Genomic DNA, 13,171 nt, shown 5'->3' with positions numbered 1-13,171 from the left:
GATCTCTTCAAATGAAACTAAATTAAAAAAATTCTTTCTGGTAATATGTAGGGTGAGAGAAGGATCGAACCTCATTTCTTGATGTTTATTGTACAACTTGATGCTAAGTCGAATTGTGTTCACATTTTGGCTTGAAAGTGTGACAACTATTAGAATTACCTTAATGTTCTTGGCCTATGGAATATTATTTGTATGTAATTTTGTTTGAATCCAAATTTAATTACAACTCAAATATCATTTTTCTCGATAAACTCCCTCTGAAACAAAATTTTCACTTATTTTTCTCACTTACCTTAATTAGTTTCTGTTAAGTACATATAAGCTAGGAGCATTTGAACCACAAACATCATGATTTTCCACACATAAATGTCAATTGAGCTTAAACGTATTCTTGACGCTCCTTACATTAGTTTTAAGTTTAGCAATCGACACATAAATTAAAATTACTAAAAGTATTCAGGGTAATAGGACAAGTTAGAACCTAGTGCAGAAAATAATAATGTGAAATCCTTAAACAAATATTAAAAGAATATCTATTTGGACGCTCACTAAAACATCAACCCATGAGCTTTGATAGGTGTTGTCTGGTGCAGAGTCCAAGCGATTGTCCAGTAAAAACTAGCATTTAAATTTTTATATTTGTATGCTAAAAGAGTATCCGATTAGGTGCAATCTAAGTGCACTTCATGAGTCATTTTTAACATCGTTTGGGGCACCTTTGAACCCCACTCAAGCCTAAAAATCTGTCAAATGGACTCGATGCAATCATCTGTTCTAAGACAAAATGAAGGTTATCATAGAACCTTAGTTAGATGTTTCGACATACCCTTCAAATGCCATAATTTCTTTGAGATTGACGCCACAAAAAGGTTAGAAACTTACTCGATGATACTTTATCTAACTAAATTAAGATATGTATTAAGTGATATATTATTAAATTCTTTTTACCATCTATTTAAGTTTTTAAGTTAATTAGTGATTTAAAAATGTGATAGGAGTTTTAAATCTGATTAATTCTGGGGGCCATAAATTTCTGCACAAGAGAGATTATTAGTACACATAATTCCTACATCATATATTCTCTTCTTTCTTATTTCATTGTGTTGAATAATAATTTTACATACAGCTAATGGTTAAATTAAAAAGCAAAGCTTAAAAATTGCATGTTTGCAAATTGTGTGTGCTTAATTAGTAATTTGTTAATACTTTTAGATGAACATATATAGCCACAGCTCCTTCAATTCATTATATTATGAGCAAGACAATCCGAAGAACAATTCAGTCTGCATGTGATGATCAGAAGCTTGGCTATTAGTACTTTGGCTGCATAAATTACTCATCATATTTATGCCTCCATCTCCTTCAACACCTTCTTCTTGCCATGGCTTAATACCACACTATAGTGTGCAAAATCAAAGTCCATAAAATAAAATGTACATTAGCAAAATGAACAAATTTATAATCTAAGTACATAATACTCTAAGAATAAAAAACCAGAAAAGTTTCTAGCCCATGTGGGTGGAATGAAGAAGGTATATAAGGAGAACAATTGTCTTCCACTCTATTTGTTTTATATTAAAGATCTTGTAAAAATTTTAGGATTTCATCGGAGTGGTTCTGTGTCCGTCTAAAAGTCAGTGGAATGACCTATTACAACCCAAACTTTATGTTTGGAGCTTCAAATATAATAGTTGATGTTTTCGGCCATTATAACCTACCATTAATTAACTACTACAATATTACTATTTCCTACGCATTCTTTCTTTTTCGTTTTGTTACGGTATTTACTATTCTCTACCTAGAATCAAATAATTTATATCCCACACATAGACTATTATAACCTAAAACACCGTTATAACCCACGTACCATAACATTAACCAATTCAAACACCCTTTAAAGTACTCACTCTCATTTGCTACTCCTCTGAAATATCATAATTGAAAGACTGCAGCCTCAAGAATGACTTCCAGGGCAGTGGAGTGGTTAACTTCAATTTTTGTTTAGCATGTGGAGTTCTTGAACTCATTGTGGGGCAAACGAGTAAAAAAAATATCAATTTTTATGGCTTATTAACTTCATGCACAGTAGGCTCAACGACTAAACAACTCCACCCCTATTACCTTTGGTAAGCACAAAGGATTCAGTGGCTGCCTTGATTGAAAGGATAAAAGATTGAACTCATGCGCTCATCAAAGTACGTATACCATAAATTTAACTAAACAAAACTATAAATATCACACTATAAAGTCAATAAAAAACTTAAAACTACTAATGAACATAACCCTCAAACATGACCTTGATATATTTTTTTTAATTGAATTAACAGAAGAATCTTTCATTTAAAGACAATCTCAAGCAAGCCAAATCTTAGTGTTGTTGTGATTTTCAGCTAGGTTATATAAAAAGATGTAACCTTTAAGAATAGTTGAAAAATGAGGCCATACCTTTGCAGACAACTTTAGATTTTCTTCTAAAAGAAGTTTCCCCTAATTCAGCAAATAAATAGATAATTTAAAATAATGCAGTATCCAAAATATAACCTAAAGTAAGAAGTAGAGTTATACATATGCATATATACAAGCATAGATTTTCCAAAATATGTCAGAAAGTTAAACTTAATATACAATTGTTTTTCTCTCATTCTCCCATTTTTCATGGTTCTTACGAGCATTAGAATTTTGAGATAAATACCAAAAATAAAAAACAACCTACCCGTTTGATAACCATTTAGGTCTTATAGCCTACTTTTTCTCTAAATTTTTTTTAAAAAAACATGTTTTAAAAATAACAAACTATAAGAATTTGAACTCAGGACTGCAAACTGTATCTTATAAAAAAAAAACAGTACTTCAAAGATAAGAACCTTTGAATATGGCCTTCTATCATTCACAAACCAATAAGAGCTGCCTCGATATTCCCACATAGATAACTCTCCAAATATTCTCACAATGATATAACATTGTCTATATTTGACATAAACCTTATGACTTTAGATTTGATTTCATTTTAAAAGACCTTATATACTAATGCAGATAATTGTCTTCAATTATATACTCATGATCACTCCGTATCTAATGAATGTAAAGTTTTGGACAAAGGTGGAAATTAAGTATTCTTTTCTCCAGTTACATTCTGAAGAATCTCATAACCAATTGGAATTATGTTTTTGTAATTTCCCTTGGATAGAATTCACCTTTTTAATTTAATCTTATCAATAAAAATTTACTGGTTCTTATTTTTTAAAAAATATAGTTAACAAAAAGGGAACTCAAATGGGTTTCTAGTAGGCAAATTGAACTCACTTTCATAAAATTTGTCTAGTTTCAAGAAAATAGCTAACGGTCCTGTACAACTTGGTATTGGGAGTTACGTAATTTCAATAAGTCGAGTTTGGTCGTACCCTTTGATCTGATAGGGAAACGATCGAGGTGGTAGGACTCTTTCCCTATTTGAGAGTAACTCCTTTAGAAGCAAGAGGAGGGATCTTAGAGTTCGAATCCCCAATCCTTTGGAAGGGTGTCTTATGCAAATCTTTCCTTCAATTAGTGTTTGGTTAGTTCCTCTCCTTTGGGTATTTCAGTTTTTTCTATGGTTTGGAGGATTAAGGTCTATTGAAAGATGAGACTCTTTACTTGCCAGGTTCTTAAGCAATGTTGGATAGGCTTTTTAAGAAGTACCCTTTGCTGGTTGTGCCTTTTAACTGTATGCTTTGTCAGAAGGTTGAGGAAGACTTGGACCATATTCTCTGTTGCTGTGAGTTTTCAAGTGGAATCCGAGTTTCTTTCTACACATTTGGTTCAATTCATATCCAAGATTGAACAAAGATGATAAATCTATGTAAAGAACCATGCATATGTACAAAATAAACTTCATGAATTTAGAAGATTTTATTTTTCTACTCTAGCTTTACGAAAAAACAAATTTAGCTCGTTAACATGACCTTAAAAGAATATGACACCATTATCATTTCTAAGGTCAGTAGTTTAATGCCCACTATAATAGTTTTTTGACTCAATTAAACAATTGAAAACTAAGACTTTTGATTGCTGAAATTAACGATACTTGGAGTTATTTTTGTATAGATTTGTGGCAGATGCAAATTTAAGCTTATCTACAAAGAAAAAAGATGTTTTGTGTTATTGGACAAGGCTAGGGCTATTAGTTTGGATGTTCAGGTTTGGTATTTCTCAATATTATTTGGATGAACTTATCAATTTTTTAAATATTTCACCCTTTCATATTCTGTTTCATAATTTTGTTCTAAAAGGTTATGTCGATTACCATTTAACTAAACCAAATATTATTTTAGTTACTTTTTGATTTGAGCAATTTGACGATTAGATTTTGGGTATTACTACTATTATTTTGCTTTTATCTATTAGTTAGTTCATATACAATTTTTGTTTAGATGGGATCTTTTTAGTCAAATTAAGATTTTGACTTCAAAATTAACTCATTGCTAAATGAAGCTTCAAATTACAAATTTCAAGTATATCTAAGGGAATGATATTCTCCATCTCTTTCTATTGTACAATGATCTAAAATTCGAAAAGAGAAATTACTAATTATCTGATATATGATGAACTCAAAATCTTTCAAAATATGAAAATTACCTTTTCAATCAGCTTCTCCTTTTGGTCCTTGAATAGCTGAGCCTGTAAAAGAAATAAAAAGAAAAAAAAAACATTTTTCAACATATATTCTAAAGTTTAAATCTTTTTAATGATTAATGCAATTACATTTACAAGCATTACTTATCAAGTGATTTTAATTCTTATTGTGAGCATTTCCACACAAAATATGTTTATCAAAATTACTTCTTCACACTTTGCTGATAAATTAATTACATGTGTTTCGATAGTAAATGATTTTGCTATTTTTGGTTCCAAGTACATGTTCATGAAGATGACATCTTAGAGACCATTAGGTTCTAGGTTCACGAAGAGCTTTATGAGTTTTTAGTCATGCCCTTCGGGTTGACGAAGTTGCCTATCGTCTTTGAAGCTTTGATGATCAATTAAGTCTACAGGCACATATTCCATCACTTGATTGTGGTTGTGCATTCTAACGTCGAATCCTAAATTAACACATAAATCATGGAATCACTATCTTCTATACAAATAATTTATATTGCTAATTAACCATTTTTCTTTGAAATGCCCTTTAATCTCTCAAATGAATATTAGTAGGATGCATGTGTACATTGGATATCTCCCATGTATGAAGGTTTGATTTCTTTATCAAACACATCAAACACATGTTGGAAAAGCTAATAAAGCCATGGATTCTTATTCGATAATACGAGGATATGTGCTAAAACATTGACAATAGGAGTAGCTTATCTATCTAATAAGGAGTGTAGGGTTCCTTGGTTTTTCATGGAATTCCTAACATGCTGCCCCTTCAAGATGGTGTCTGTTTTGAACTCACTATTACTAATCAAATCACAATTTTTTTATTAGATTAAATACTCGTTTAGGTTTTATTAGCTTCACTACTATATTAGATAACAAGAGTTTCCATCTCACAAGGTAATCATGGTCGGCTATCTAACATGAAGTTTTATCTTTAAAATCAATCGGCCAAGGGAAGTAGTAGCTCATGCATTTGGGTTCCATGGAGATATAGAAGGTTTCTCCATACGTGGAATCCTCAATCTTTACTCCTAATTTAAGGGACTGCATTGATGTTTTTCATGGGTGACCATGTTGGTAAAGTGACACATTTTATTGCTAGTAAAAAGTCTAATGACGTTAAGTTTTGCAAACTTTTCTTTACATAAGTTTTTCGTCTACTAGGTTATACAAAATCCATATATAGTTTTTGACCTAGATGTAAAGTTTTCAAGTCATTTTTGGAGTATAGCATACTAGTCTCAACGAATGGTCAAACGAAAGTCACCAATTTTAGAAGGAACGTCAGTCATTCAATGTTTGAATGGTGATCATCCATAGCAATGAGACCTTATTCTTTGTCCAAACTGAATTTGGCATTAACCAAATGAAAGAAAAGAATATTATATTGTTGTTTCTTTTGAGATTGTATATACTAAAATGCCTTGAACACTAGGGACTTATCTAATTTACCATCATTCTCTTGAGGTCAGCAATGAGAGGAAAGATGATGGTCGAACGAACTACACAACTTCCATATATAAAGAAGTTCAAGCAAACATTAATTGAGAATGCTTACTCATTGTCATTGTACAAAGAAACAGCCGAACAAACTTTGGAGGAGTTGCCAATTTTAGGAGGGAGAGATCTTGTTAAATGTAACTCATATACTTGGTTTCTGAATTTTTTATATGACTTTTTGGAATATGCAAGGTAATTGCATTAGCGAAATATATTTTAAGGATAGGTAAACCTCATGTAATTTTCTAGGCCATTAATTATTATTCTTTAGAGAAGTTTGTTGCATCTATAAATAGAAGTGTTCTCTACCATTTGGAAAAGAAAAAAACTAACAAAGCTTCGATGGAGTCCAAGTGTCAAAACAATCGATAGAAGTAGTTTCTCCAAAATTCTCTCCCTACTAAATTCTTTCATGATTTTTCTTCATAGCCTGTAATAGATCTTGTTATGATCCATTCACAAAAAAGTTGATGTCATATTAATTAATTAATAGTAGGGGGAGTCTCTTTGAGTTGGAATGTGCATTTTGGCATAGATTGCTACAATTAACTATTAAGTAAACAAAGGTTCCACCTCAAAATTTAATTGACATTGTTTGAGTTGTTTGAGCTCTTATACTATATTAAATAAACATGAGGTGAAGTAACTAATCTATTTTATAAAGATTATAAGAGACTTCTTTTAATAGGAGATTCACAATATGTCTAATCCTTAAATTTCAATTATTTATTAGATCGAGTATTTGTTTAGGTTTCATAGCTATAATACTATATTACCTAACATGTGGTTCCATCTTTCTCATTTTTTTTTCTTTACCAAATATCCATTTAAGTTTTATGGGCTATGATATCATATTAGATAAACCTATGATGAAGGAACACATAAGAGAGTGAGAGACTCCTTACAATGATTTTCAAAATGCCCTCTTAAGATTGTGTCTTTGTGGGTTCACCAAATTTCTCGAATCATATTTTTAAATTCTTATTGAATCTGAGTATCCATTTGAGTCTCAAAAGAAATTGACTCCCAGTAGCCTATGCATTTGGGTTTCATGGAGATATGTACTTCAAGGAGATTACTTTGAAGGGGTTGTGTCACTTTGGTGGGTTCAAACTGATAGATTTCACAAACTCTCTGAGGGCTTAGATTTAAGAGGCTTGCAGGTCCCAAAATGTTTTTATTCTTCCTTATAATTTCCATTAAAGTTGTGTTTTGAGATTGATTCATCACTTAAATACAAGATAAGTTGTTGCATTAAACCCCACAAAAGTTTTCTCAAAGATTTAAGAGCGGTCAAGTTTTTACTTAGGACTTGTAGGGAAGTTAGTTTTCGACAGTTTTCCCATTTGGGTTATGAGTTGTATATATTTATTGTTGTTACGAAATCAACAAATTAAAAGAATACAAAAAAACGTAAAGAGAGATTAATACATAGATATTCGCAGTTCATGAAGTAGAAGGATAACGGTTTTATTAGAGAGAATAGTTTCAGAATATAATAATAGTTCCACTTGGGTTACATAGTTTTTATATAGTGCATTTTTCTAAATTTTAATTACAAATAACTCAACAAATTGAATTCAAAACATTCCAACACATTTTATGTCATCTTCTTCCTTTAGTTACTTCTTGATAAGAAAACTTCTCTTAAACCTTAATTAAATTGCCTTGCTTCCAACATGCTTGAATTGAGTTCACTAGGTTGGGTTAGAAATAAAGGAAATGATCTCGACATACCTCTTTCATGCATCAAGAAAAAAATCGTTCTAGCGAAGTCGACATTTCATTTTTCTCTAAAAGAAACTAAAAAATGAAGCAATATATCGCAACGACAAGTGCATATTGTATATATACTCAAGCATCTCAACCTAAGTAGATACATCTTAAATCTTGATCAAGAAAACTTATCAAAGTTTAGCAAACATAAACAATCAACTATTTATTTTGTGGTAATTAAAAGCATTCATAATTAAGCACATAATTAAGAAATAATAAAAGGATCAAATTCTTATATTTCGCATAGAGAAGTAATTAAGGTAAAAATGTAAGAATAGTTATGAGAATTATATTTAGAAACGTACCTTAGTTTCTCTAATACGAGTTAAGCTAAGTACCAATTGTCTTTCAATCTCTCGAAGTTCCTCAAAAGAACAAGAATCCAACCCACGTCCTAAAAGCTTCCTAATTAACACCACATCAAAATTCAAAATATAATGCTCAATAATATATATGAATTACCCCTATAATATGTGATACCATATATGGTAAGCTTTAATTTAAATTGCATACTGTTGGGATTTCTCAAGTTGTTCGATTTTCTTTGCAGTCATCTCAGCTTCTTGCTTCAGTTGCTGCATAGACATCGATGCAGCGGATTTGTGATTAGGTAGAATCCATGATCAAATAAGAAATATTCATTAGGGTATTAAACTACATTGTCTCAAAATTATATATCTATTTTTTAAAAAATTACAATTTTATTGTCATCTTTCGTATAGGAATTAATAAAATTGTGTTGGAATGTTAGATGAAAATTGAGACATGGGATGGTCTACCAATAAAAGGAAACAAAAACATGATTCAAGTAACTAAACACGATATTAGGTTCAAATCCTTATGTAATGTCATTCCTTCTCTAATGTTCTCTACTTAAGGTTATTCTACAAAACTTCTACAATTAAGAAAAATCCTAGATACTAGAGAAAAGAGATCGAAAAGTGTTAAAGTGTAAATTTACCATAACCAATTGACTAGTTTAAGTTGATCACAATGTTTATAAGATAAATGAGTTATTTCTCTCATCACCCAACCCATGTTATCTAATATAAACAATGTATTACTAATTATTAAACACCAATTAACAAAACCAAATGATATATTAACTAGCTAAAACAAGATTAATTTTCTAACATCTCATCCTATCAGAAATCAATTATTTATTATTCCAAATGGGTTGTCATATAGTCTTTTGGAAGAGGATTTTATTTTATATTCTCTCTCCATTTGAGAATTTATTCATGCATGCATAACTATTTATCTATTAAACTTGCACCTTAACATAAGATTTTCTTTCATCGTTATATTGCCTTACATATATTACATACACACCAATACAATACACATGTATATAATCAAAATAATATTCTCTAGCTCATTTTTTCATAAAACAAATTGTAACCTAATCCACAAAAACCCTATCATATATTTGCTTTAAGAAATTTGTATACCATCATTACATAATTCAAGATAGATAGCAAAATAATAAAAGTAAAAACAGATTACTTTTAAAGTCTCGGTAACAACTAATATTAAGATGATAGTTTGTGATTTTATCCACTGAGCTATATACTTAGCCAAATAGACACGACTTAGCATATAAAGAATGTACGAACAACTTTAAAATAAGAGATTCGATGTCAATCTTCCATGGTGTCACAAAAAAGAAAAAACTAATTAAAAGATTTGATTGACTCAATTTAGAGATTTAAAATATAAAGTAAGGTATTAGAAATATTTTAATTAAAGTTGATGGATAGAGTTTAATTATTAGTTGAAGAAAAAACCTGCATATATCCTTCTGATCGAAAAGGGTTGCTTTGTCCCTCTTTCCCATGCTTACGATAGCGTTCGATTGTCTTTTGCATGCTGAACCATTCAAAATATATATATATTATGAGAAAGAAAATATAATTCAACTTTGATTATATATATAGCATTGTTACTAAATAATTCTTCAAATAAACGATAAATAAACCAAATTACTTACCTATTAATTTAAAACCATACCAAGTATATCTTTATTGAAAAAGAAAAAAGAAAAAAAAAATGGAATCATCGTCGAAGCAAGTTAAAAGGATACTCGTGATATTGGATTTGATTATTGTTATATCACTTCAAAATAATAATAATAATAATAATAATAATATCACTTAGACAACTTCTAATAAATGTATCGACTCCTTTAATAGAGATTTCGTTTTTATGAATCATGCTGGTTTTTATCTTAATTTTGATGGTTAATTAACTTCAAAAGGCCAATGCTGAGAGTTGTTATTAACAACTTACTAACATACTTAACAAAAGTTTAACTGATTAACACTTTATATACACACTAATAGTCTATCCTTTCAATTACTTGAAACACTTTAATTAGTTTAGACACTTGGAGAATCATGACTATTAATGTTTTTTATTTTTTTTTACCTAAGATTCAAATATGTATGATAATTATCATATTTCTCTCTACATATATACAAAACCTAATTTATATATTTTATAAAAAAAGTAAAGCTTCAATGTCTCAAAATGTATTATTATGAATAAAAATGAAGACAGAAACATAAATCCATAGTCAAATTAAAAATGATCTATACAAGAATTACACAAATGCATACCAGAAAGCTCAAACATTGATTAACATTTCTGTGCATACAAGAAAAGCTCAAATATTTACAAAAGCACAGAAATGTTAATTAAAAAAAATTAGTTACTCTAGTCTATTAAACATGACTTAGACTAGACTGACTAAACTAAACTTCTTATTTTCAAGAACCTTACAAAAACACTCCTTTTATCTCTTTCCATTCAAATATTTCAAAAAAGAGCCCAAATAGTCATAAAAATTAAAAAAAAATTAAAGAAAATAGAACACTAAGCTTATGCATTAATATAAATGAAAAAGAAAAACACCAAAAATTAATTACATTAATATGGAAATGATTTTTATTTTTTTTAGTTTAGAAAGTGTATGATAGGTTGTACAAAAAGTAACACTTGGGTCAAATCTTTAACCTTGAGATTATAGTAAATATTTGATATTAGCTAAGTTATGCTCATTTTGGTGAGTGAATGGATTTAATTTTTATTTAGAGGAAAAAGAAAACATAACATGAGGAAGATAATTTTTTGTAATGAAGAATTAATCTATGTAAAACATAACAAAAATGGCAAAAAAAAAAAAAAAAAAACACTTTTAAGATAAAATATATATAATAGTCCTAGATCCAACATTATTATTTAATAACTTTATCAGAGACGTGAAATTTTCAATTTCTATTGTCCAAAACCTAATAATATCACGGAGAGTCCTTAATATAATAGACTACTAAACATCCAAATAAGTTCAACTAAATAAAGTTAACCACTTACTTACACTTCTACACTAAACCTAATATATATGTTAGAGTATATTAATATGATTAAAAGATTAAGCAATTCCTTCAAATGTAATGTCGTTTTTTCTTCAACTATGAGATAACACATAAAATGTGTATATGATGTATTTTCTAGAGTACTAACCAAGGAATATTTTAAATGTGGACAATACTAAATTACAAATAGGTAAAGCAAAATGACACTTTATTAATTGCATGCAAAATGATAAGAATGATATATGGGAAAATTTGGCTAAGAATATTTGAATGTAAAAAACATAAATTATTATCAAATAATTGTACTTTTAATGAAAAAATAGTTTTTTAAAAAAAGTATAAGTAAATGATCATGAAAAAGGGAGAAAGAAAGTGAATTATGGAATGTGTACCAATGAACAAAAAGTATAAGAAAAAAACGATAGAAAAATATCTTCTTTTGAATTTTGTTTTCTTAAAAGAGATCATTTCTTCTTATAGTAAATTAATAAATAGAGATATTTAAACATATAATAATAATCTACATTAAGAGAAATATAACTAAGTAAACTATACTTATATGAAATATTATTATTTTTCCATTTCTCTTACAATAAAACCAAAAAAAATCAAACAAAAACAACATAAAATAACTCGTACAAATATATATTAAATTGCCACTCATAGAAACATAAAGGAAATGAAAATAAACTAATGAATTAGATTATTATATCCAATTTGCAATATACTCCTTCCAATGCAACAAAAGCAATCTAAAATTAAATTAAAAGGGCAAATTCTTTTTGAATTATACCCTCAAGAAAAGGGAAGGAAAAAGAAAAAAGGTACAATTGACCCATAAAATCATAGCCTTGAAACAACATAATAATTCAGATTCAAAAAAACAGCACATAGTTTTTATCTTGGAAATTATATTTAAAAAAGAATTCCAGTTTCCCATAAGGGAAAATCTTGCAGAAATCTAAGAGGTACAATTTGGTATATTCACTGTGAAAGGTAGATATTGTTGAGATTTGAACTAAAATTAAAAATTTGAAAATTTGAAAAAAATAAAAATCAGCATCACAACCTTTTTAAAATTTGGATTAATTCATCAACAAAAAAAAAAAAAAAAAAAAAAAGTGAATTTAAAAAATAAGAACTTACTCGGAGCTTGAGAATTCATAGAGTCTTCCTTTTTGGGAGAAAATGATGACAGAAACTTCAGCGTCACAAAGAACAGATAATTCATAAGCTTTTTTCAGAAGTCCATTTCTTCTCTTTGAGAATGTCACTTGACGACTTGTCGAATTTTCAATTCGTTTCATTTCTACTTTCCCACGAACCATGTCGTTCTTTCCAAATTTATCCCTTCAGAAAAACCAAAAAAAAAAAAAAAAATTGCATATATTATCAGATATCTATATATATATATATATATATACAGAAATCCAACTAGGATTAATTCCAAAAAAAAAAAAAAAAAAAAAGGAAAGGAAAGGAAAGGAAAATTATTCTCACTTGAAAGGGTTAATAATTAAGAAAAATCAGAAAATTATGGCATGGTTTTTGTTAGGCCAAGGGAAGAAAAGATGAAGAGAAAATCGAATAAATCAATGAATTTGGGATTTTTTTTTCCCTTTGGTAATTTATGAAAACCCAAAAGAGATTTTGAGGTTATGAAGGGAAAAGAATGGGGGGGGGGGGGGTGTGCAAAATTAAAATAAAAAAAGAAATGAGAAACACACCAAGTGCTTTTAAAGAAAAGTTTAGAAGAATGAAGAGTGAAGAAGACGAAGAAGAATGAGAAAATTATTAGTGTGAAAATGGTTGAAGAAAGAAGAAACCCTAAAAGAGGAAGGAATTGGAATCTATCCCCATTTCTCAATCTCACCCTCAAACCAATA

At 29.0% G+C, this 13,171-nt stretch overlaps 1 protein-coding gene across 3 annotated transcripts; it reads right to left on the bottom strand.

The window, feature by feature from the left end:
- Positions 1-1,047: 1,047 nt before the first annotated feature.
- Positions 1,048-13,171, bottom strand: LOC103504648 (MADS-box protein AGL42-like). Of its 3 annotated transcripts, none has more exons than XM_051089754.1 (8): positions 13,112-13,171; positions 12,432-12,635; positions 9,699-9,780; positions 8,425-8,486; positions 8,217-8,316; positions 4,615-4,656; positions 2,446-2,487; positions 1,048-1,397 (listed from the first exon to the last, which is right to left on the bottom strand). In XM_051089754.1, the coding sequence occupies exons 2-8, from the start codon at positions 12,611-12,613 to the stop codon at positions 1,251-1,253; spliced, it is 657 nt and encodes a 218-aa protein (XP_050945711.1). In that variant the 5' UTR covers positions 12,614-12,635; positions 13,112-13,171; the 3' UTR covers positions 1,048-1,250. The 3 variants fall into 3 exon arrangements, with proteins under 3 accessions (XP_050945711.1, XP_050945712.1, XP_050945713.1); XM_051089755.1 differs by having other exon boundaries at positions 13,013-13,166; XM_051089756.1 differs by having other exon boundaries at positions 12,786-13,139.

Source organism: Cucumis melo, chromosome 9, assembly GCF_025177605.1.
Source record: "Cucumis melo cultivar AY chromosome 9, USDA_Cmelo_AY_1.0, whole genome shotgun sequence".
NCBI classification, from domain to species: Eukaryota; Viridiplantae; Streptophyta; class Magnoliopsida; order Cucurbitales; family Cucurbitaceae; genus Cucumis; species Cucumis melo.
The sequence above is the reverse complement of the archived record's forward strand: the minus strand, read 5'-3'. Positions and strand labels throughout refer to the sequence as shown.

Excerpts from the sequence above, each read along its gene's own strand:
- LOC103504648 (XM_051089754.1), bottom strand. The coding sequence starts at position 12,613 with ATGGTTCGTGGGAAAGTAGAAATGAAACGAATTGAAAATTCGACAAGT. Across the intron at positions 2,488-4,614 it reads AGGAGAAGCTGATTGAAAAG|GGGAAACTTCTTTTAGAAGA; the intron begins GTAATTTTCATA and ends TTGCTGAATTAG. Across the intron at positions 1,398-2,445 it reads ATCTAAAGTTGTCTGCAAAG|TGTGGTATTAAGCCATGGCA; the intron begins GTATGGCCTCAT and ends TGCACACTATAG.